This window comes from Hippopotamus amphibius, chromosome 8 (assembly GCF_030028045.1).
Source record: "Hippopotamus amphibius kiboko isolate mHipAmp2 chromosome 8, mHipAmp2.hap2, whole genome shotgun sequence".
Classification (NCBI taxonomy): domain Eukaryota; kingdom Metazoa; phylum Chordata; class Mammalia; order Artiodactyla; family Hippopotamidae; genus Hippopotamus; species Hippopotamus amphibius.
In genome coordinates this window covers 12,155,708-12,179,943 of record NC_080193.1, presented here as the reverse complement: position 1 = coordinate 12,179,943, position 24,236 = coordinate 12,155,708, and the positions used below count along the sequence as shown (strand labels likewise).

Genomic DNA, 24,236 nt, shown 5'->3' with positions numbered 1-24,236 from the left:
AGACACAGCAGGAGCCAGATCCTAAAGACCCTTGCTGAGTCCAAGTCTTTCCTGAGGGCGCGCCACTAGGAGATTGTAAAGCAGCAGAGGGACACCGTCAGACGCAGGCTTTACCGACTTCACCCCGCAGCCAGGTGGCCGGCAGAGGCCCGGGCAGCGAGGGCCAGTCTGAAGGCTGCTGCTGACTTTTAGGTGAATGGCAGGAGGCTCCAGTGAATGTGGGGAGTGGAGATGGATTAGAGAGAGGAGACCTTCCCACACCTGGTGACTTACAGGCCGTGAGGGGCAGGGAGAGAATGACGACGTCAAAGATTTCCGGCCCTGAGGACTGTCCTCCCAGGGCAGCCAGAAGGCTGGTCTGTCTCCCTGTCCCAGCGGTCCTCGTGGATTTCAGAGACTGGATGGAATGTTTTGTTTGTGCATCAGGGAAGAAGACTGTCTTTCACCCAAACCCGGGCCCTTCAAGATACCGAGGGTCACCTGCTCCCAGGCAAAACCCATTGGTGTGTGAGTATGAACGAGACAGAAGTGGCAAGGATTGGCCTGCACTGGGGGCTGCTGTAGCATCCCCCCCCCCCACCCCCCGCCTCAGTGGTGTGCAGTGTAAGTGGTGGGGGCAAAGGGGAGAAAAGTTGAGGACCACGTGCCTTCTCCCCACCAGGATGGGCTGAGAGAGCTCCTGGGAGGGATGCAGAAGCTAGATCAATTTGCTGAGACCCCCCACGTGAGAGGAAGAGCTGGGAAGGCTCACGCAGGGGGTCTCCAAGGCAGGGGCTCATGCAGACGCTTATGTCTAGCGCGGGCCGGCAAAGTGGCGCTAATGTCGGCTGCCATCTGTGCCAGCCCATCGCCGCCCACCCCGCACCAGCACTGCTATTTATTCTGCCTAGGACTGCTGTGTCCCGCGCACTGGCTCCTGCCGTGCTGTGTGAAGGTCGTGGAGGACAGGGCGCAGGCGCACAAGCTCCCAGCTCCATCCAGCTGCCTGTCGGCATCTTTCTCCTACTTGGGAGTCATGTTTTGGCTCACGCTTCCCTGGTCCACGTCAGTGGGTGGGGGAAGGTAGTTTTACCTTCTCCTGTCTCCGCCTAGGGCTTAGTTCTTTCAGAAATGGGCACTGGGATCAGAGTTGGGAAATGTTGGCGTTGGTAGAGCAGGACCAGAGTGATCAAGCTTCAGCTGCAGCCAGATGTCTTGCCTTCTACCTGTTACTCTATTTGAGTGTTGGAACCACTACTATATTTTTAATCCTTTCAGCACTATCTTGTCCCCCTTTTTGAGTTTCCAATTCTTGAGAGGCATGCATCCTACCAACTGAGCTAACCAGCCTAGTTTGGTATCCAAGCCCTTCTTCTCTGCTGGCTGCATGACCGCAGGAAGATATTAACCTTTCTACACCTTAATCTCCTCAAGTCTGAAGTGGGAATAATAATGTTACCTTCTTCATAGGATTGCTGTGAGAATTAAACAGCTTGATTGGTAGAAAGTACTCAGATATGTATCAGTTATCAATTGCTATATAATGAACCACCCAAAACATAGTGCCTTAAGATGACAACATCATTTATTCTGCTCATGAATCTGCAGTTCGGGTAGGGCTTGGTGGAGAGGCAGCTTCTCTGTTTCATGCAGTGACTGGGACTGGAGGATCTGGCGTTTTTGTTGATGTTGTTGTTCTTTGTTCTTTGTTTCTTTTTAAAATATTTATTTATTTGGTTACACCAGGTCTTAGTTGAGGCAGGTGGGCTCCTTAGCTGTGGCATGCATGTGGAATCTGATTCCTTGACCAGGGATCAAACCCAGGCCCTGCATTGTGAGCTTGGAGTCTTATCCACTGCGCCACCAGGGAAGTGCCTGGAGGATCCGTTTTTGAGATGACTCATTCAGCTGACCGACAAGTTGGTGCTGGCTGTCGCCTGGAAGCTCAGCTGGGCTGTGGACGAGGTGTCTTGATTCTCCTCCGCGGGCCTCTCTGCCCGCTGCATGGGCTGCCTCCCAACATGGTGGCTACGTCCCAAGAACAAGAGACCCAAGAGAAAAAGGCGGAAGCATTTTTGTGACCCAGCCTTGGGAGTCATAAGCATTACTTCCTCCATCCTCTATTGGTCAAGACAGTCACAAAGGCTCCCCTGGTTTCTAGAGGAGGAGACACAGTCTCCACCTCTTTGTAGGGAGGTGTCAGGGTTCTAGAAGAGCACATAGGTTGGAAGATAATGCTGTGGCTATCTCTGGAAAAGGAAGTCTGCCACAGAGTAGATTTTGACACAGAATAATTCATCAATGAGTATTTGCTACCACTAGTTTAGAACCGTTGTCTGCTGCCCTCCACCCCAGACTCTTCTTTCTTAAAGGGTGGGAGTATAGCATAGTGGTTAAATGCAGCTGCTCTGGAACTGGGCCGCCTGGGGTCAAATCCTGGCTCAGCCCTTTACATCTGTGACCTCAGGCAAGTTGTTAACTTCTCTGCACAGTAGGATTTTTGTTTTTCATCATTTATAACATTCATTTATAACAAATTAAGTGTCTTACTGCACAGAGATACAGGATCTTTTCAGTATCCTAAGTGTTCCCTCATAAAAATTGCATTTGGCTGAGAATTAACAGTCTCCCCCCATCATGATCTTAAACTTCTAAGGGTTTATTTTCTTAACAAGAAGACTGCAGGTAGACAGTTGCTTACCCTGCTTTGATGTCTTTGGGATGTCAAGGTATCAGATTCTCTTGGTCTCCCTCCTTCATGGGCTCAAGATGGCTGCTGCCCCTCCAGCCATCATGTTATGTACAGTAGGATTTATGCTAGTGCATGCCTCACAGGATTGTGAGGATGTCGTGATTTCATCAGCATGGAGCACTTAGCACAGAGCCTGCAAGTAGTGTTAACTCTTTACATTTCTTATATGCTTCATTGGTGCAGTCCCTTCCAGAAAGACTGTCCTAGTTACACATCCTAGCAATGGAGATGAAGCTCAGTTCAGAGTAGGTTTGTGAACTGGAAGTCCCTTTGCTTCTAGACGCACAAAGTTGGGAGGGGAGAAAAAGAACTATGCTGTTGTAAGAGTCTGATACTATACATGAAGTGGCATGATATCACTTGAAGGTAGACGGTGATAAATTTACAATGTATACTATAGACCCTAAAGCAACCTCTGAATAATGAAGGAAAGCATTGTAGCTAATAAGTCAACAAAGGAGATAAAAAAAAATACGATCATCCAAGAAAGGGAGAAAAAGAGAACAAAAAACAGGTGGGACAGGACTTCCCTGGTGGTGTAGTGGTTAAGAATCCGCCTGCCAATGCAGGGGACATGGGTGTGAGCCCTGGTCCAGGAAGATCCCACATGCCGCAGAGCAACTAAGTCCGTGCGCCACAACTACTGAGCCTGTGCTCTAAAGCCCACGAGCCACAACTACTGAAGCCCACGCACCTAGAGCCCATGTTCTGCAACAGGAGAAGCCACTGCATGAGAAGCCCGTGCACCTAAATGAAGAGTTGCCCCTGCTCACTGCAACTGAGAAAGCCCGCACGCAGCAACAGAGACCCAATGCAGCCAATAAATAAATAAAAAATAAATAAACTTATTAAAAAGAAGAAAAAAGAACAGGTGGGACAAATATGCAGTAAATTGCAAGATGATGTAAATAACCATGTTAGTAGTTACATTACATGTAAATAATCTAAATACTCCAATTAAAAAGCAGGATTTTTCAGATTGGGGGAAAGAAGCAAGGCCAAACTATATGTTGCCTGCAGGAAACAAAGTTTAAATATAAAGGCAAAGTTTAAATATAAAGAAATTAAAAGTAAAAGAATTAAAAAAGCTACACTCATCACTAATCCAAAGAAATAATCAAAACTGGCGTAGATATATTAATCAAAGATTTGTATATTTATAGACCACTATCTGTCTACCTATCTGTCTATCTATCTATCTGTCTACTCTTAAAATTCAAAAAGAAGAAAATAACCTAATAAAGAAGCAGGGAAAAGATTTGGAGACACTTCAATTAAGTTGTACAAATGGCAACTATGCACATGGAAAGATGCTCAACATTATGAGTCTTTAAGGAAAGGCAAATTAAGAGTATTGGAATTAAAACAATGCAGTATCATCACAACCTTTTAGAATAGTTAAGACGAAAAAGACTGAGCATATCAATTGGTGGGGAGGACGTGGAGAACCTGGAACTCTCATTCGCTGCTGGTGGGAATGTAAAATAGTACAATCATTTTGGAAAACAGTTCGGCAGTTTCATAAAAACTTAAATGTATGATCTGCCTATTTCACCCCTAGGTATTTACCCCAAAGAAATGAAAGCCTATGTCCACACCAAGCCCTGTACATGAATGTTCATAGCAGCTTCATTTCAAATAGCCAAACGTTGGCAACAGTCTAAACGTCCATCCACAGGTGAATGAATAAACCGTGGTACATCCATGCACTGGAATACTACCCAGCGATAGAACAGAATGAACTACTGACACACCATATAACATGGATAAATTTCAGAATAATTATGCTGGGTGAAAGAAGCCAAGCAAAAAACAAGTACATACTGTGATTCTGTTTACATAAAATTCTAAGTGATGCAGATTCATCCGATCATGACAGAAAGCAGATCGGTGGTTGCCTGAGGATGGATGGGCTGGGGGCAGGGGGGTGGTGCTTGGAAGGGTGCCGGGTATATTACCTTGTAGTAATGGTTTCACAAGTGTGTACGTATGTCAACACATATCAAATTGAATACTTTAAATATGTGCAGTTTATTGTGTGTCAAAGATACCTCCGTGAAAGTGTTTTTAAAAATGGGTGAGAAGAGCTTTGCAGAGGGCAGACCTGAGTGTCCTTGCTTAGCAGTTCAAAGTTAGAAGGATCAATTGTGACCCAACAGCCCTCTGAGCCCTGCCAGTTTCCTCCCTTTTCCTGTTTGGTTGTGAGCTTTACACATCTGTTCCCTGCCACCTGTGCGTGATTCATTACCCAGACATTTGACTTTTTATCCTCCGAAAGGTGGGTCATTTGGAATGTGGGTTATGAGAACCAAATTCTCATCCTAGATTCTCTTCTTCCCAATAAATTCTTTTGCTGAGAGTCATTTCATATATCAGTCATGCTATTTCATATATCAGTGGAGACACTTGAGTGTGGTGATGAGCCCAACTCAAACAGGCTCAAGTATAAAAGGATCTTTGTGGGCTCAGGTTTTGGAAACGCTGCGAGGTAGATTTCAGGCACAGCTCGATCCCAGGGGTGTAACTCAGGAAGGTTTTCCCCACGTGGTGGCAGAGGCGGCCGCCAGCAGCAACAGGGAAAGAGGCCACCCCCCACCCCCTTTTTTTAACTGGTCCAGGAAAAGTTTCAAGTTCATCCCTCATTGGCTGGGTTTGGGTCAGCACCGCTGCCTGAACCAATGTCTGTCCGGAGCGGGGCGGGGGGTGGGGGGAGGATGAGGGGATCTCATTGCACTGGGTCATGTGTCTGGGAGCCAGGGGTGGAGTTGGCCAGAGCCAGGGAATATGGACAGAAAGCAGGGGGAGGATATTCTTCAATGGCAGATGGGGCTGTGTTACCGGAAGAAAAGGGCATGGGTGTCAGCAGGGAAAAGCCACAGATGCACCTGCACAGGGAACAAATCCAATTGTTTTTATGTTTTTGACAAGGTAGTATATTAACACGCTTCCAAAAGTCAAAAGTAATGGAAAAAGATCACTGTCTCTGAGTGGCTTCCACCCTGTTGCCTACATCCCTTGTAGGTAATCAATTTCATCAAGTTCTAATTTATTCTTCCTGCTTCTTTTGTTAAGATAAGTAGATATCTCTGTGTTTTCTTGTTTTTTCCCTTTTTTATACAAAAGAGAGCATACAATATGTGCCTTTTTGTACTTGTTTTTTTCACTTAACAAAAGAAAAAAACCTTTTTTTTAAATGGCGATACAGTGGTTGTACAATATTAGATAAGATTCAGGTGTATAACAGTGATTCACAACTTTTAAAGGTTATGTTCCATTTATAGTTATTATAAAATATTCCTCTGCTGTACAATATATCCTTGTAGCTTATGTATTTTATACGTAATAGTTTGTACCTCTTAATCTCCATCCCTATTTTGCCCCTTCCCCCTCCCTCTCCCCACTGGTAACCATTAGCTTGTTCTCTATATCTGTGAGCCTGCTGTTTTTTCTTATAGTCACTAGTTTGTTTTATTTTTTAGATTCCACACATGTGATATCATATACTGTTTGTCTTTTTCTCTCTCACTTATTTCACTAAGCATAATACCCTCCAGGTCCATCCATGTAAGAAAAACATTTTTAACTAGCCATACTAATTCCTGCTGTTGTTAGTACACAGGATGGTGCGTTGGCTTACAGTTAATAGGGTATGTGTGTGAGCAGACGAAGTGACTGCCAGCCTTTTCTCCTGGCGAGTGGTGTCTTTATTCTCTTAAGACCGGCTTGTAAGTGAATCTCCTTTTGCAATGTAGATGGAGGCAACTATGCCGTCCACGACTCCTGCACCCCCAGTCTGAGCTCAGGGGGTGAGAGTTCCCCCTCCAGCCCCACCGGACACAACTGGGAGATGAATTATCAAGAGGCGGCAATCTACCTCCAGGTGAGTATCTCCTGGTCAGGACCTGGCCGTTCTTGGCACCAGCTGGTGGAGTAGGGTAGCCAGGCTTCTGTTGGGTGCCCAGCAGTTCGGTTCTGGCTTAGTGCCCCGTGTGTGAGCTTCTCATCTCCCAGATCAGACTGGGAGAGTCAACCTGATTGGAAGAGCGATGTGTGTGGGCATGTTCTCGGGACCCCCAGTTTGTGGGTGCCTGCCCCCAGGGTTCCCCGAGCCTGTCCACGTGGCCTCCCCTGCCCCGCTCCCTCTTCTCAGAGGCACGTCGACAGGCCGGTGCCCAGGAGGGAATTCTTCTTCTGTCTACTTAGTACTGCTGACTTAGTGTGGGGAATCCAAACATCTTTATTCCCTTCCTGTTTAACCTGCCACTGCTTTCGCTTTTGCTATTTCATGCTTGGTTTTTGTTTTTGTTTTTAATAAAAATAGTTTTTAATAAAAATAATGCATGCTTGCTACAATAAGTTTCGGTACAAAGGGGATGTGAAAAAAAATTCACGTAAGGCAGTCACTGTCAATGTTATTTAAGAATAATATGTAGGTTTCATGTGTCTTCTAAAGTAACTTTGAAGTCCTGTGGTATCTACAGTTGTAAAGTCTGCTTTTTTCCACCCTAGCATGTGGCAAAAGCTTTTTTCTCATAACTCTTGTACACAAACTTTAAAGTCTTTATTTTGTCCGGTAAGTGTATCCTAACTTACTTAACTATCCTGATAAGCTTGAATATTTTCTCTTTTTCTGTTTCTCTTATTATATATTTCACTTACTATGCATTTCTCTATTATAAATTGTAATCCGAGGACAATCTACGCCTATAGCTATTTCTCTCTTTCTCTTTAATATCTGGGATTATTTTATTAGGAAAGACTCTGAGAAGTCAAATCAGTGAGTAAAGGAATCAACCTTTTTTAGGGCTCTTGGTATATAGTATCGAATACTCTCCAAAGGGAATATTGCCTAAATGCCAATCTCACTGTCTATGCATTTTCACCTTAATCTTGCCGTTTTTGTCATTATAAGATTTCAGCTTCAGCTGTGCATTGAATAAGGGTTTGGGTGAGGAAATGGAATTTTTCTTAAAGTCATTTGAATGATCATTTTTCCCCAATCTTTTTTTCTTTGAAGCAGCTCTCCCTTGTATTTGCTTTGCTATTTTTAAAAAAGATTTAATGAAATCCAGATACTTATTTGATAATTGTTCAGGTGTCTGTGCTTCTCACGTTTTATGACTGTACTCCTCAAGAAATGTATTTTGATTCAGATTAAGGCAATAGAATTGTTTTAGGGAAATTTTAGCAAGCTTGGGTGTGCCTGTTGCTGTGGCAGGGTCACGTAGGGTCACCCTATGCACTGTCACCTTCTCCAAGGTTGAATAGGTGCTAGATAAGAGGGTGGGATGGGTCAGAATATGGAATTAGAAGAGCTGCTTGGTAATTCCTTCTTTCTTTAAGCGGGTGAGAACATTAGTAATAAAAATGGCTATCGTCAAAAAGTCTACTAGTAACAAATGCTAGAGAGGTTGTGGAGAGAAGGGAACCCTCCTCTACCATTGGTGGGAGTGTAAATTGGTGCAGCCACTATGGAAAACAGTATGGAGGTTTCTTAAAAAACTAAAAATAGAGCTACCATATATATGGTCCAGCAATCTCACTCCTGGATATATATCCAGAAAAGACAAAAACTCTACTTTGAAAAGATACATGCACGCCAATGTTCACAGCAGCACTATTTACAATAGCGAAGACATGGAAACAACCTAAGTGCCCGCCAGCAGACAATTGGTTTAAGAAGATGTGGTGTATATATATAATGGAATAGTACTCGGCCATAGAAAGAGAATGAAATATTTCCATTTTCAGCAGCATGGATGGACCGAGAGAATATTATACTAAGTAAGTCAGACAGAGAAAGACAAATATTATATGATATCATTTATATGTGGAATTTAAAAAATAATGCAAATGTGGACTCCCCTGGTGGTCCAGTGGTTAGGACTCCACACTTCCACTGCAGGGGGCACAGGCTCCATCCCTGGTTGGGAAAATAAGATCCCATATGCTGCACCATGTGGCAAAAAAGATAAATAAGTAATGCAAATGAATTATATATATTTACTTTAACTGGGCACTTGCTGATCTTTCTAACCACCCTACCAAGCAGTGTAATCATTCACCTGAGACTCCTCATTTCCCAATTCATACACCTGAGACTTCCAGGGGCTTCAATGAGTCCAAAGCCATCCAGCCAGTAAATTGCCAAGCTTGGATTTAAACCGTGTCCATCCAGCCTCCAAATGCTATTCTTTCTTCTCTACGTGGTTGCCTCATTTCTGTACCGGATCCCATGTATTCAACTTGAAAATGGGCCATGTCTGTGGGAAAAGAGGTTACAGAAAAGAAAGTATTGTATGATGATTTTTATATATAAATTATATACAAATTTATATCATGTGTGTCTGTATGTCTGCACAGATACCCATTCACATCTGGAAAGTTATTTACCTAAATATTAAAGGTGATTATTTTTGGCTAATGGAATTTTTACTACCTTACAATTCTGCGTATTACTTGAATTATTTTACAAAAAACTGCATCATCTTGTAAAGTTAAAACTAAAAGCAAAGCTCAGATCCCTGTGGACACCATTTCATGGCAGTTTCTGGAAGATGGCTTTAGCTGGCGTCGGTAGTTGTTTTCATGCTTGCAGGGGAGCTGCAGCACGGCCCCTGAGCTGGGTTGTTGGTGTGCTGGAGTAATTGGCCCCTCGCTGCTTTGAGGCTATCTGATGCCTGTGGTTTCCTCTCTTCCCCAATTTTACCTGTTAACTCACTCACCCCCAGGAGCCGTGCGCTTGGCACTCCTTTTGCCTCTGAGACAGTCCTAGTTTTCTGTGCGGATTTCTGCCCTAGGGAGCAGAGAGCAAAGGCCTGGAAGTCACGTACAGCTGGCCTGCCTTCTTATTTTTCCTAGTCATGAATTTCCTCGTTGGTGATCAGCAGCTAGGAAACAAGGCCAGTGTTCTCCTTTGGGTCTGGGTCAGAATCCAGTGACTCGGGTCATATGTCACTCTGTCCTTGGTGGGGGAGGCCTCATCCTCCATCTCCTCTGTGGCAATTCCAAGTCCTGTAGGTCAGATCTGCGTCCCCCATGTCAGTGGTTTCCTCTAGCCAGACCTTCATCCCTGGCTACTTGTTGGAAGAAATTACCCAAGAATTGCATTTTTTCAGAAATCCAAACCAGAAGCTTCCCAGGCCACCATGTGTGTCCCCCGTGGCCATGGTGGTGCTGGTGAAAACCACAGCCCAGCACAGATCACAGGACTGGGAACGAGGCTTGTCCAGCTTGCTTTCCGTGTGGCTGCCAGGATGTTTCTTCCCTGCCCTTTCGAGTCTGTGGTTTGTCTTTATTTGTTGATCATGAGGATAGTGATGTATCCAGCTTCAGGGAAGTGACTCGCTCGAAGTTCCCCTGCAAACCACAGCCAACGTCAGAGCTCCCCGCCTCCCAGCTACTGGACAGTCCTTCAGCTAGGCAGGAGCCTGGAGAATGGTCTCTTGCAGGAGTGCTTCATCCTTCCAGACATCTATTAAATGCCTACTGTGTGCACCAGGCACCGTGCAAGCTGAGGACTTAACCATATCTCTTGCCTTCCCAATTCTCTGTGACAGGCTTGGTAAGCTGAAGCCACCTCAGGCTGGCACAGGAGCCCACCAGCCAGAGCTCTTTGCATGGCACCATGTGCCACCTCTGGGCCCAGAGACACTTCTTCCCATTAGCCTGGCTTTGCACCTTGTGCAGGAGTCACCAGTGATAGTTTCACCTTCGCTGGAATAAGGTTGTATGAGGATGCTTGAGTGTGGTTTCATCCCAGAAGAGTTGAATAGTTGGAATAGTTGAAGGTCTGACTGCATTCTAGGACAGCCAGGATGCTTTCAGAAGGGCTCTGGGTATCCCTTCTGGCTCTGCCCCCTTCCTCCTCTAGGGACTGGAGTCAAGGGGAAGAGCCTCTGTTCTGAGTGTTTGTGCCGGGAGTGAATGAGACAGGTTCTCCCGACTCAGCACCATTGATGTTTGGGACCAGATAATTCTTTGTTGTGAGGGGCTGTCCTGTGCATTTTAGGAGGTTTAGCAGCATCCCTAGAGTTTACCCTCTAGAGACCAGCAGCACCCCCCAGGTGTGAACACTAAACATGTCTCCAGGTGGGGCAGAGTCAGGGGAGGGCAGGTGGTCAACATTGCCCCCAGCTGAGAAGCACTGAAGCGAGGCGATGCCTGTAAAGCATGAATGAGCCAAATAAGTGCTATGTGTCTGCTGCTGGATGGGGTACCGAGGTGACGAAGCTGATGAGGTGGGACCTCCCTTATCCCTGTGCCCACCAACCCCTCGGAGGCAGGGAAGATCCCCTATCTCCCCAAGAAGGCTGATCCTAACACGGAGGGTCATCTGCTTGTATTCCCAAGTGGACCGTTCCTGGTCTGCTCCGCCATTTGTTTCCTACATCAGGGGTCCCAACCTGGCTCTGGTCCACAGACTGTTAGGAACCAGGCTGCACCACCTGAACCATCACCTCACTCCCCACCCCATCCTCCATCCATGGAAAAATTGTCTTCCACGAAACCGGTCGCTAGTGCCAAAAAGGTTGGGGACCGCTGTTCTACACCATCAGCAGGAGGCCAAGAGTAGAGCAGGGCCACTGGAATCACGCTGCCTGGTCCTATGACCTCAGGTGCTACTCAAGCTCTCTGTGCCTCAATCTTCGCATTGTTGTCAATGAGAAGAAACAGAAGCACCTGCCTGGAAGGCAAATTGTCAGGAATGAGAGGAGTGTTGAGGGCTCAGCTGGGGGCTGAGCATGGTGCCGGGTCTGAGGGGCACATGTTGGGAGTCAGCCACTGTCTCATTACTATCAGGCTGAAGGCGTCAGGGGTGAGGAAATTAGCTGAAAATAGAGTAAATTAAGAAGTGGGGTAGGGATAGCTGAGTAAAGCAGGAGTACAATAAAGGTACCCTCACGCTTTTCCGTCAATGTTCGTATAACGTAAAATAATACAAACGGGTAACCTCTGTGGGCAGCTGCCTGTGTGCCAGACGCTGTCCTGAGTGTCTTGCAGGAGCCGGGGGAGTAAGTACGAGTGCTGGTGGTGGTAAAGTGAAGGAACATTCTTAGTGTTACCCAGGCAGGAGCGGGGGAGCCAGGACTCAGCTGTCGTTTGTTCGTTTACCCCAGACCCTGAGCACTTAACAGCCCACAGACACACCTGAGAGTGCAAATTTGTCCTCAGGGGGGACCAGATATGCCTGCTTCTCTTTGATCTCTTGCACTTTTCATTCTTTGATTCCTCTGAGTAGTTTTGGAAAGAAGCACATCTTTGGCCGCCCCATCAGCGGACAAGGGTGAGACTTGACCCGTGTGCAATTCTGTGAAGAGCACACCTTTGATTTTCCATCCTCTCCCGACTCTGGCCTGCATCTCCTCCCATCTGCCAAGGGCCCTCGCCTCCTCCCCGCCCACCACGCCTCCCGGCCGCCCTGTCATCTCCAGGCGCGTTCGCCCACGTAACTCTTGCTCTTTCAGGAAGGTGAGAATAACGACAAGTTCTTCACCCACCCCAAGGATGCCACAGCGCTGGCGGCCTACCTCTTCGCACACAACCACCTCTTCTACCTGATGGAGCTGTCCGCGGCCCTGCTCCTGCTGCTGCTTTCCCTGTGCGAGGCCCCGGCCGTCCCCGCGCTCCGGCTGGGCATTTACGTGAGTGTCCGGATGGCTGGGAGCCGCGGTCTCTGGGGGCGGGGTCACTCGAGCCTGAAAGGGAAGATTCTGGAAGGGCAGACCCCCAAACGGATTTCAAACAGGGAGGGCCCGGGAGCAGCTGGCTCACCACTCTCACCGGGGGTCCCGCCCAGGTGAACGCACCTCCCTTGTCTCCCTGGGATTCTGCTCCCTTGTAAACGCCAGGGAGGGATTGCCTCAGTTAGGATCTCAGGCCATGCTTTGGCTCCAGGTGAGCAGCGTTACCTGATGAGCAGTGCAGCCCACAGTCAGAGAAAGAGGCAGGCAGGTGTGCTCCCTGCTGGGGGCGGGGCGGGGCGGGGCTGGTGGCGCCACGGCGCCTTCACACCCTTTGGCTGCAGGTCCACGCGACCCTGGAGCTGTTTGCCCTGATGGTGGTCGTGTTCGAGCTCTGCATGAAGCTGCGGTGGTTGGGCCTTCACACCTTCATCCGGCACAGACGGACCATGGTCAAGGTGATGTGTCCATCGCCCTACAGCATTTTCTCCCCCGTCAACTTTAAGCCTGTATCTTCAGTTCAGTTCCAAATCCCCCACGGACCTAGTCCTGCCCTCAGAAGCGTGACCTTGGGTCCCTGTCCTCACCACGCTTCCCGCCTTGCTCCGGGTGTCACGGTGATGCTGACAGTAGCGAATGTGATCTGGTATTTGGTATTTAGTGTCAAACACTGGCACGATGACATTTGAGGGGGATGTGTTACTATTCCTGGTCTGCATCCAGCCAATTGGAAGAGAATGGAATCTAAATCCCGGAAAGTTGGGATTCAAAGCCAGCTCTGGGTGGCCTCCAAGCCCACGCTGATCAGTACTGTATTGTAAGCTTTCTCTCTCTCTGCGGCAAAGAGAGGCGTAAATAGGGATGTGTCAGAGTGGCGTTTGGCAGTGTAAAAAGCACACACACTTGTCCAGGAGAATGTCCCTGAGGAATTGGAGGTCGGGATGTACTGCAGACCTCGGGGGCCCTCACAGTGCGTGCGAGCAGGGAGAGCTGGAAGCAGAGGGTAGGTAGTTGTGGCCTGCGGAATGGCAGTTTTGCTCAGCGGGTACCATCTGATGAGCTGCTGGGAACATTGCCCTGGGGCTTGTTCTCCTGGGACCACACATCTGTACCAGCAGCTAGAGGGCTTCTCCCTGGGGCCTGCTTGATGTTGGGGGAGGTGAGAAAGGGTGAGGGAAGGGTCTCTCCGGGCCGGTGGGCAGTATCCAGCCAGCCTTCTGTTCAGGGCGGACAGGAGGGGCTGGGACGGAGGAGCTGACGGTGGGCCGTGCACATCCGCCCCCAGACCTCTGTGCTGGTGGTGCAGTTCATCGAGGCCATTGTGGTGTTGGTACGGCAGACATCCCACGTCCGCGTGACCCGGGCGCTGCGCTGCATCTTCCTGGTGGACTGTCGGTACTGCGGTGGCGTCCGGCGGTAAGGCCTGGGGGAGGGGCTGCTCAGACAGTCACTGTCGTGGCCTGGCCTGGACCTCTGGGCCGGTGGAGCAGGAGCCAGCGAGTCATGTAGCAATAAGGTCGCTCCTGCACTTGGGGAGAACGCAGTCACGCTCACTTCCCTCTGCTAGGCCACCCACATGGAGAGGAAGGTGGTCTTCCTGCTGGAGTTCAGATCTCCTGACTCAGGAGCGTCTCCAGGGCTCTCTCCTGTCTTACCTGTGCTTCTCTGGGGCTGGTCCTCTCTCTGAGCACAGTATCTGCCTAAACACAGTCTAAAGCAGGAACTCCACAAAGTCCATGTGACTCAGCAGGCTGTCCTGACACCTTCCCTGGGATTTGGGGGACTCAACTCAAACCAGACTATAGCCTAAGGTCAGACTGAGTTTTGACACTCCATCTGGAAAACCTCTCGGCTCTGGAACTGTGGAGAGCGGACTAGCCATTCATGCTTGGTGCCCGTCCTTAAAAACAGAGACAAACGGCCTAGGACTGGGTGGCCCTGAAATGTCTTTTGGCATCCCACATCCCAGGCAAGCTGGCCTGGCACCCAAGGCCATGCACCTGGCCTTCTCCTGCTGGCTCCGTCTCTTGCAGGCACTTGCCTGCTGGGCTCAGTAAGCGGTACGCCTGCCCCAGGTCTTTCCCCGTCACCCACTGAGTGCAAGGCCTAGGAAGTCACTAAGTGTGATGTCACAAGCCAGGGAGCGATGGAATTTGGTGTTCCAGGGGTCGGGAGCACCAGGCCCCCATCTTGACAGTCGCGTACCCTGCTGAGGAGTCCCAGACAGCACCGCTGCGCCCCTGCCCGCCCCCGGCTGCGCCTCACCCCTCCGGGCCCCATCTTTCTCCCCAGCAACCTGCGCCAGATCTTCCAGTCCCTGCCGCCCTTTGTGGACATCCTCCTGCTGCTCCTCTTCTTCATGATCATTTTCGCCATCCTTGGTGAGTCTTTCCTGCGCCCCAGGACACAGACCCTCTCTAAAAGCAAACTCATAGTTGAGAAAAAAAGGTACTTTGAGTTTTAGAAATTCAGAAAGGTTTTCAAAATGGTGTAAGCACCCTTGGACCCCAGCTTAGGAAATGCGTATCAGAAAAAAAAAATAGAAGCCACCTCTGTGGCCTTTCCTGACCCAACTAACTCCCTTTTGCTCCCAGAGATGCCCCTCGCCTTTATTCATGTTGCTGCCCGTAGGTGTAAGTCGTTCATTTCCACTGCAGTGTCGTGATCCAACATGTGATATACCCAAATCTATCACTTCTTCTGTTGCTGGGCATTTTTCACGGTCGCAGATCACACTGCAGCGAACATTCTCGTGCATTTGCTGGCGCACATTCGGGGGAGTTTCTCTACAGTGCCTAGGACCTTAGGGTCTGCACACTTCAGCTTCACTAGGTAAAAACAAGGTCATGGCCTTTCTAACTCTGAGGAGGCCTTGCCTCTTCAGATAAGATCAAGTATTTATGCAACACCCACACTGAGACACAGGGTTTAGACAGTGGAGGCCTTAGAACACGACGAGGTAGCCTGAGGTCCCTTCTCTAGTACTCAGATGGCAAAGACAGTGGAAGCAGAGAGCCCTGGCTCTAAGGCCTGCACCAGTGCTGAAACCCTCGGGCCCTCGTGACTGCTCTGTCCCGGGCCATTGACTCACCCCGCTTACCCCGCTCTCCACCCCACTCTCGATAGAAGTTCCGTTGTGTTCCAAGGGGGCTGGCTTCCCCTGAGGGCAGAGTTACTCCCTTTCCCACTCAGGATTTCAAGGACTCAGGGGAATAGCCCATTCCCAGAGGGAAAAAATTCATGGCGTTCCCGCCCTGGACCCCTTGGCTATAGGGGAAGAGCGGGGTCCCTTTGGAGTTGTACTTGCCTGTCATGTTCTCTAAACCAGAGATTGCAAACGGCAGTCTGCGTTCCAAATCCAGCCTATGGACGAGTTTCGTTTGGTCTGAAAGTGTTGGGCCAGCATTTTAAAAGTAGATTTTTTTACTTGAAAATACAGAATTCCAGCCTTAAAAATTAAAAAAAAGAATTTTAACTTCCGTTTAAAAAAATCGACATACATATAATTGGCATATAACTCTGTGTTAGTTTTAGGCGTACCACATAATGATTTGATATGTATCTATTGCAAAATGATCACCGTCCGTCATAAGGTTAGTTAACATCCATCACCATACATAGTTACAATCTTTTTTTCCTTCTGGTGAGAACTTTTAAGATCTATTTTCCTAGCAACTTTGAAATATGCCATACAGTATCATTAACTATAGTCACCGTGCTGTACATCAAGCCTTTTTTAAATAAGAGATTTGATGGTACTTGGGTCACACTCCTGATAGGCAACAGTCATCTGGTGCCTTCAGACAGAGCATGCGTTGTGCTCTGCCGCAGTCCCCACCACTCCCTATGCTTTCCCTCTGCCCACTGCACTCATTTACATTTATTTGTCCAATCCCTTTGACATCTGGGTTTGGGACTTCTGCTGTAACCCTTTTCTCAATCTGTTTCCCACCACCTTCTTCTAGGTTTCTACTTGTTCTCCCCTAATCCTTCAGACCCCGTAAGTAATCATGTTTGTCTGTTTCTTCCTTTATGGGAGGCCTTTCCCCTGAGACAGGTGGCTGGGCTGACCCCCTGTAGCCATGTTAGGAAGGGATGCCCTGCTTGGTTTCTCATCATTGCTAATGGCACCTGAAAGTTCCCTGTCACCCTGAGCAGAGCTTCTTCTTTCCTTGAGCTCCAAGGGGATCCCCTGTCCTGTCCTTCAGAGGGTGTTTCCAGGCTCACGTTTGGAACACTGGGACATTTTGGCAGAGGGGTAGTGGAGGAGAGCCCAACTAATTGTGCAGACGTGATTCTCTGGCAGACAAGTCCCAAAGCCAAGTGTCTACTTCTGCCGGAAGCATTGAGCTAAGGAAGGAGGAGGCCTTGGACTCCACATTCACTTGTTTCTCTGCCGTCCTTCAGGGGTCCCTTGGGAGGAGGAAGGAGTGGGGGGGGGAGGGCAGGGCTCTGGAGGGGGCCCACTGCACGCAGCCTGTTCCTGGTGGTGTGTGCCCTCGGCCTGGCGCCCACCTACGCTCCTCTCCCCCGCAGTACTTCAGCACCCTGGAGAACAGCATCGTCAGTCTGTTTGTCCTTCTGACCACCGCCAAGTAAGTTTGGGCCCTGCTTTGACTTCCGTCCTCTGCTAGCGCCCAGGGTCTTCTCCTCTTTTCAGCCAAGAATATTCAACATCTTGGCCCAGACGGGTGCTCGGGACCCCGTGAGGGATGGGAGTGGCCTGGTGAGCTGAGAGTAGGGGAGGGGGCTGGGAAGGCAGAAAGAGAGACGTCCTTATAGAAGACAGAGACCGGCAGACACGGGCCCTGCGGGTAACACTCTGCAAACACAGTTTCCCAGACGTGATGATGCCCTCCTACTCCCGAAACCCCTGGTCCTGCGTCTTCTTCATTGTGTACCTCTCCATCGAGCTGTACTTCATCATGAACCTGGTGAGTGACCTTGCCCTGCCCTCCGCTGGAGCAGCCCCAGCCCACACTGTGCTGGGCACGGTGGGGATGAAGTAGGGACAGCGGTCGGCCTCCGAGGATGGAACATTGGGGAATGAAGTCCCAGGCTGTAGTCAACTGTGGGGCGGCTAGGAATCCCCTGTCGGGACCTGAGTTCAGCTGGTTACCAGCAGTAACTAGCCTCCCTGGGTTAGCACTGCCACCACTGCTGCTGGCAGTGCTAGGGTCTAAACCAGAGCTACCCAGGGACCTTTTCCTTCTCACAGCAAACATAGAATAACTATAAAAGCTGGCACTTACTAAGCCTTAGCCAGGCACTGTGCAGAGTGCTTTATGCATGAGGGTTAAAGTCTTATTATGATTCTCAGTTTATAGTTGAGGAAACGGAGGATCAGACTGATAGGGTGACTCACCTTCACCTGCACAGCTTGGGGTGGCCAGGTGAGCTGGCCTGATTCGAGAGCCCTGCTCTTAACCACTCCATCCTGCTGCACCCACATGTCAGGAATGTCTTGTGTATTTCCACCCCGTTTGTCATGAACCATTGGGGAAATCCAGTACAGCACACATTCCTTTAAGGAGAACATAAAGTCCCCATGCACACTGGGAAGTTTGCAGGTGTTTGCGGAGGCTTGGCTGGCCACCAGGAGTATTCCTGTCATCAGTAGATCACCCCCAGACCAGGCCATCAGGCTGGTGCTGTGACCACATCAGTGCCAGAATTATCAGGAAGAGGCCTTATCAAAGTCTTGCATTTATTTTTGTACTTCTGAAGAGCATTCTCACACCAGTCTCCACAGTCAGGCCCAGTATAGAAATGGAAAACACTTTCTCTGGGGTAGACTTGTGAAATCTCCTAACAGTGTGATGTCTTCAGAAGGAAAGTATTTTCTTTTTTAATTCCTCAAAACCCCAAATAAATATATTAGGTATCTCTTTGTATATCTTACAGCTCTTTTATACTGTTGTTAGTTTAGAATCCACAAAATAGTGTTATATGTAATTGATTTGCTTTAAACAATATTTAGAGCTGTGAAAATACAGGGCATGGGTCAGCAATCAGGGCCCAAACCCAGCCCACCACCTGTTTTTGTCAGTAAAGTTTTATTGGCACACAGCCACGTCCATCATTTGCATATAGTCCACCGCTGCTTTCATGCTACAGCTGCAGGGTTGAGTGGTTTCTACAGAGACCATCTGGCCCACAGAGCCTAAAAGATTTGCTCTCTCCCCTTTACAGAAAGTTTGCTGACTCTCCCGTGATCTAAAAGGAAATATGGGGGACCAACTTGAAGGGATGGAAAAGACGAGAGAGTTCCCCCCAAAATATGTTTGAAAGAAAAAGAAAGTGTTTCCAAAAAGGCTTCTTTCAAATTCTGCTCCTGCCTTCCCATCGTGCTCTGATGATGCAGACTATGTTGTTCACGTGCTAACTTTGGAATTAGGAAGCTCCAGAACATTGTACCCTTGTGTGCAGGCTGCCTCACACCCCTGATTTGTGGGCCACGCAGACTCACCAAGAGAAGGAACAAGGGGACGAGGGTGGGAAGGAAGCATCAGCGTGGTGATGTCCCTTCTTGCTCCGGGGCTGGGAAGGCACAGGATGGACAAACAGTCTCCCCGGCCATTGCACGGAGCTGAATTGGGCAAAAACCCCATGTTTTCCCCTCGCTGCTTCTCTCCCCTTATAAAACTGCCCAGCCAGGGACGAGCTACAGGTGGAGAGAAGAAAAACCTGGGGAAAATGTAAAACAATGTCTTCATGAATCTGTAGAGGGGAAATTTACAAGTGGCAACGAATGGCCTTCCTCTGCTGAGACTTGGAGATGAACTTCCCTCGCCACGTGGGGCAGGCGAGAGGCTCTTTTCAACCCCTTTTTTCTGGGGTGGCCGGAAGAGCGCCCTCTGGAGGCTGGGGAATGACTCCCTGGTTCCTGAGGCCCCGCCGGGCACAGGAGCCAGGTCTCTGCTCTTCCCTCACAGCTTCTGGCCGTGGTATTTGACACCTTCAATGACATCGAGAAACACAAGTTCAAGTCTTTGCTGCTACACAAGCGAACCGCCATCCAGCACGCCTACCACCTGCTCATCAGCCAACGGGTAGGGAGGCAGGGGCTGAGCCAGGGAGGGAGGTTGGTCCCTTTTCCCCACCCTTGCCCCCTGTATCCCCTAAGCGTGGGAGGGCCAGAATTTCCGAAACCAGGAGTCCTGCCGTTAGGAGAGCAAGAGAACAGGGCACCCTGGGATCCCGTGTGATGCTGGGCATCTGACGCGGCTGCCCCCATTGTGTTCCACGTGGCTGTCTTCTCTTCCCCCCCAGAGGCCCGCCGGCATCTCCTACAGGCAGTTTGAAGGCCTGATGCGCTTCTACAAGCCCCGTATGAGCGCTGGGGAGCGCTATCTCACGTTCAAGGCCCTGAATCAGAGAAACTCGCCTCTGCTCAGGTGAGAGCAGATGCCAGGTGGGTGCAGTGTGGCCAGACGAGGCGTTCACAAGAGGCAGCTGGGGCCTGCAAAGGTCCACGGGGTGGGGAATAGGCGGGCAAAGAGGCTTTTAGAGACTTTAGTTTTCTTCACAGAGATTCTTACACATGTAGACCCTATTCCTCAGGATTCTTTTTACAAGTGACAAAAGTCCAATCCAAATCCAATTTAAACTCCCGACAAAAAAAGGAATGGAATGGACTGGTGCAGCTGATCACCCTCGAGCCATGAGTGAGGTGGTTGCATGTGAGCAAACCCACAGAGCAACATGAAACTGTACACACACACACACACACACAGCCCTGGCACAACCTCAAAGAACGGGCTCTGAGCTCCCCATGGACAGTCTTGGTCTTCCAACTGCTGATGACCAAAATCCCTCTTTGCAATTTGAGAAGCAGACCTGCTGTAGAGATGAGAGCGGGCAAACTCTGTGTAGGCTGAATTCTTGGCCCTGTTGTTCTAAGTCCTGTGCTAAAGGAGGCTGAGTCCCTGCCTGTCTAAGAATGGTGGTAATCTACGGGCTGCCTCTCTGGGGGACGGAAGCCAGCAGCAGTCAGTGTAGGCTGAGTGGATTAAGTATCCATAGTTCCTGGAGGAAGGGGGAGATGAAATGCCTGCAGGTACGGGTCCCCTGGGCCCTGATGCCCTGGGACTCCCAGAAGTCGCCTCTTCCCTTCCCCCCTCCACCCCTCGAAGGTGACCATAGGTGAGTGAGAGGACAGAAGCTCGGTGGGAACATGCTCTGATTTTTTTTGCCCTTTCATGTTGCTTATGACAGCCTGAAGGACTTTCATGACATCTACGAAGTCGCCGCCTTGAAGTGGAAGGTGGGTGCTCTCCAGGGTGGGACCGGGCAAACAGCTCCACAGGAGGGGGATGAGGCCGGGAGACACCCGGCCGTCCAGCTCTTTCCCTGCCGGGGCATCTCAGGTCTCGGCTGGGCGCCATGCACTGTAGGGATAACAGGTGGCCCCCGGCCCTGCATCCGCCCGTCCATCTGCAGTGTGGTATCCTGGTTAAGAGCACTGAATCTCAGACCCCATTAGCCATCGTGTGACATCAGCCACGTTATGGAATCTTTCCAAGGCTTGTCTCACCTGGGAAATGGGGTCGTGAGAGTCCCGACCTACCGTGTTGTTTTCAGGATTCGATAAAAATAATGCCAGTGCATGGCACATTGAAAGATTCAGCAGACGTTGGCTGGCTTTGTTGTTCCTTAGATCCCTGAGTGTTTTCATGGTTTCCCAAGTTAGCGGAGAGCAGGAAAGGAAAGCAGCATCCTGGCCCCCAGGACTGGGTTCTGGTCACTGGTCCTAACGCACTCTCTCCCGTGGCCCTGTTCCTTGGCCAGGCAAAGAGAAATAGAGAGCACTGGTTTGATGAGCTTCCCAGGACAGCATTCCTCATCTTCAAAGGTAAGGTTGACCTGAACGTGGCATTTTGGCAGCTGGGGATGATTGGAGGTTTCCAGAGGCCACAGATGACCATGTAAAGAACATGTCCAGAGAGGGTGTGTGTGTGTGTGCGCCAAAATGTCTATGTGTGTAAAAGAGACAGAGAGAGTGTGATTACCCCAGCAGGGAAATAGTGTTGGACTAGGAAGGAAATCAGTAACATAAAAACCAAACCAAAAAAATTGGTGGAAGAAAGTTGATACAAAGTCAGATAATTAGAAGAAAATGAAAGTCTCCCGTGCAGAGATAATTTTCTGATGTGTTTCCTTCTGTTGCTGTTTATTCTGTGCATTTTAAAAACAGTAGTGGGGATTACATTACATATTCTGTTCTGAAACCTGCCTTTTTACCTAACAATGGATTTGACCTTCCTCCAGCGTCAGGGTATATAGCTAGAGTATCTGACCCGTTACGTGATGTTCGCATCATATAAAATTCAAAATTTTAAAATCAGAGTGCCCCATATTATTTACCTAATAGTTTTCCCTGAATTTAATGCCGGTTTTGAAGTTCCACATGGGGTATGGTTAGTTCACGGGGGTCTGGGCCGTATGAACAAGCGTTAAAATGGTATATCCTATTTTGTGATTTCTCCCACAGCTAGGGCTTTGAGCACAGCTGTTATTATTCCATATTCTTTAGCGGGTTTTGCATTCCATTGGGATGATAGTTACTTAAGTGGGTGAATAGGCACTGCCAGGTCTAGGCCAGGAACAAACTTGACGTTTCAGCAGTGGCCAGCAAAGCTTTGTGCTGCTCTTTCCCAGCTCCGGGTTGCCCAGGCTCTTCCCAGGGGGGCTGTTGCCAGTGCAGTCTTGTTTGGGGGTCTGGGCACAAGCATGGGTGTCCCTCTGAGAGCAGACCCTTCGTTTTTCACCCCGGCCATAAACACCCAGGTTGCCTACATGCATGACATCTGTGATAGGGGAACATGTACTTGTACATGAAAATTTCACTGTTAACATTTCTTCTCTTCAAATAGGAATTAATATCCTTGTGAAGTCCAAGGCCTTCCAGTATTTCATGTGTAAGTGTGAAATGTCACAGCTCTAGGTCCCTTTCCTCCTGAGAATTACTGCTTCAGAAGGGATAAGTCCTGCCGTCATGACATTGGCTGTTTATTACAGAAGATTCCAAGCATGTATGAAAGTGGAGGGGTTGTAATGAGTGTCCACGTACCCATCACCCAGCTTCCACAGTCATCATCTCATGGCCTGTCTTTCTTGTCCATCTAATCCCCTCAGCCCAGCTCATCACCCCTTCTCTAGACCTGGAGTTTTTTGGAAGCAAATTCCAGAACCACAGAGTGTGGTTGGTTGATAAGTCACTTCAACCTGTTTTAATCTCTAGGTTTATCCCCCCATCCATTTTCTTCCTCTTGCGATATTTACTTGAGGAAGCAGGATTGTTCATCCTTCAGTCTTGATTTTGCATGTTCCTCTGTTGCTTATTTCCTCTGATTTGGTAGTTATGGCTAGAGAGCCATGTTGTCCAGTGTGGCAGCCACTAGCCACATGTGGCTATTTAAATTTAAGCCAACTAAAAGAAAAAATTTGGTTCCTATTAATAGTCGAAGTTCAAGCACTTAGTAACCACGTGTGGCTAAGGATGACCAACTGGACAGCACAGATGCAGACATTTCTACTAATCTAGAGGCTTGATTGGATTCATTCTTTCTACGGAGCTCTGGTTCCATTTAATGGGAAATGGTGTTTAGAGACCACAGTCTGAGATGATAGAGGTGCTCATTGCTTGGAGTTGGTTATTGTTTCCAGGCCTTTCCATGGACAGAGGTAGGATTTTGCTTTTTTAAAGGTAAGCTATCTTGTGAGTTTATCCTGATATTCTTAATTCAAATTCTGGATTTAATTCATCATTCTTTCACATCTAAATTCCCAGGCTTAAAATCCTAGTTCTCAGCAACACTGACACGATCACTCACTTGCTTTATCCCACAGTTCACACATAACAGTCTCCAAAAAACAATACCAACACAACCCTAACAATATAATTGCTAGAAACACCACTCCAGGGATATACATTCAGATGACTGTTTTTAGGTCACCTGGAATAGCTTTTCTCCATGTGGGTATGTCACCATCCATATACACATTTAGATTTCTTTATTTCATTTTTTAAAAATTATTTTTAGAGATCGCTTTTTACATTTAATTTTGCTTTATAATTATGTAAAATATATATATGATGCCAAGTCAGATCTACAAAACAAAGTATATTCAAGGAAGTCTCCTTTCATCCTGTCACCTCCCCCAGTGGGTAACTTTTATTATAGTTTATCCTTCCACTTTTTTTAAAAAACTGTAAGTAGATGCAGATAGCCATGTTTCCCTGGCTTAAATAAACCAGCACAGTTTATACACTTTTTTTCAACCTTGCTTTTTTTTCAGTTAACAATACATTCTAGAGACCACACCATATTAATATACAGAGATGTTCTTCATTTCTTTTTAAAGTTGATAGTACATCATTTCATGAACGTATCATAGTTTATTCAATCTCCTGTTGGTCATTGAGGTTGTTTGTACGAGGATGAGTCAAAAATTATCTGCACTCCAGTTATATTAAAACTTCTGTAAATTCTACATCGAGTACAAATAATTTTTGACTTACCCTCGTAGATTCTTTGCTATCACAAATAGTTCCTCAGTGAATAGCTTTCAGTACATGTTGTTTGTATTTTTGCAAATGTCTCAATTGGGATGGATCCCTAAAAGCAGGATTGCTAGGTGAAAGGCCAAACGCGTATACAATTTTGCTAACTAGCTCCTGCAGTCATTGAAACCTCAGATGTCTCTAGGGAAAAACAAATGTTTTTAATACGCAAACCCTTTCTATATGGTCCATATTTTGCACCAACTTGGAATAATCTGTAGATTTTACTGAAACATCTTAACTGGTATCCCTGTAG

General features: G+C 48.1%; 1 protein-coding gene across 2 annotated transcripts in view; it reads left to right on the top strand.

The window, feature by feature from the left end:
- The window catches only part of TPCN1 (two pore segment channel 1), a 69,307-nt gene that overhangs the window by 28,651 nt on the left and 16,420 nt on the right, over nucleotides 1-24,236 (top strand). The window contains exons 3-15 of one of the 2 annotated variants that reach the window (XM_057744478.1): nucleotides 6,484-6,611; nucleotides 12,199-12,375; nucleotides 12,759-12,872; nucleotides 13,700-13,830; nucleotides 14,707-14,795; nucleotides 16,380-16,414; nucleotides 16,951-17,009; nucleotides 17,249-17,348; nucleotides 19,350-19,466; nucleotides 19,687-19,811; nucleotides 20,632-20,680; nucleotides 21,205-21,268; nucleotides 22,290-22,334. In XM_057744478.1, the coding sequence (XP_057600461.1) occupies nucleotides 6,484-6,611; nucleotides 12,199-12,375; nucleotides 12,759-12,872; nucleotides 13,700-13,830; nucleotides 14,707-14,795; nucleotides 16,380-16,414; nucleotides 16,951-17,009; nucleotides 17,249-17,348; nucleotides 19,350-19,466; nucleotides 19,687-19,811; nucleotides 20,632-20,680; nucleotides 21,205-21,268; nucleotides 22,290-22,334 (1,233 nt within the window). The remainder of the gene's footprint in view (nucleotides 1-6,483; nucleotides 6,612-12,198; nucleotides 12,376-12,758; nucleotides 12,873-13,699; nucleotides 13,831-14,706; nucleotides 14,796-16,379; nucleotides 16,415-16,950; nucleotides 17,010-17,248; nucleotides 17,349-19,349; nucleotides 19,467-19,686; nucleotides 19,812-20,631; nucleotides 20,681-21,204; nucleotides 21,269-22,289; nucleotides 22,335-24,236) is intronic. The other variant, XM_057744479.1, reaches the window with a different exon arrangement.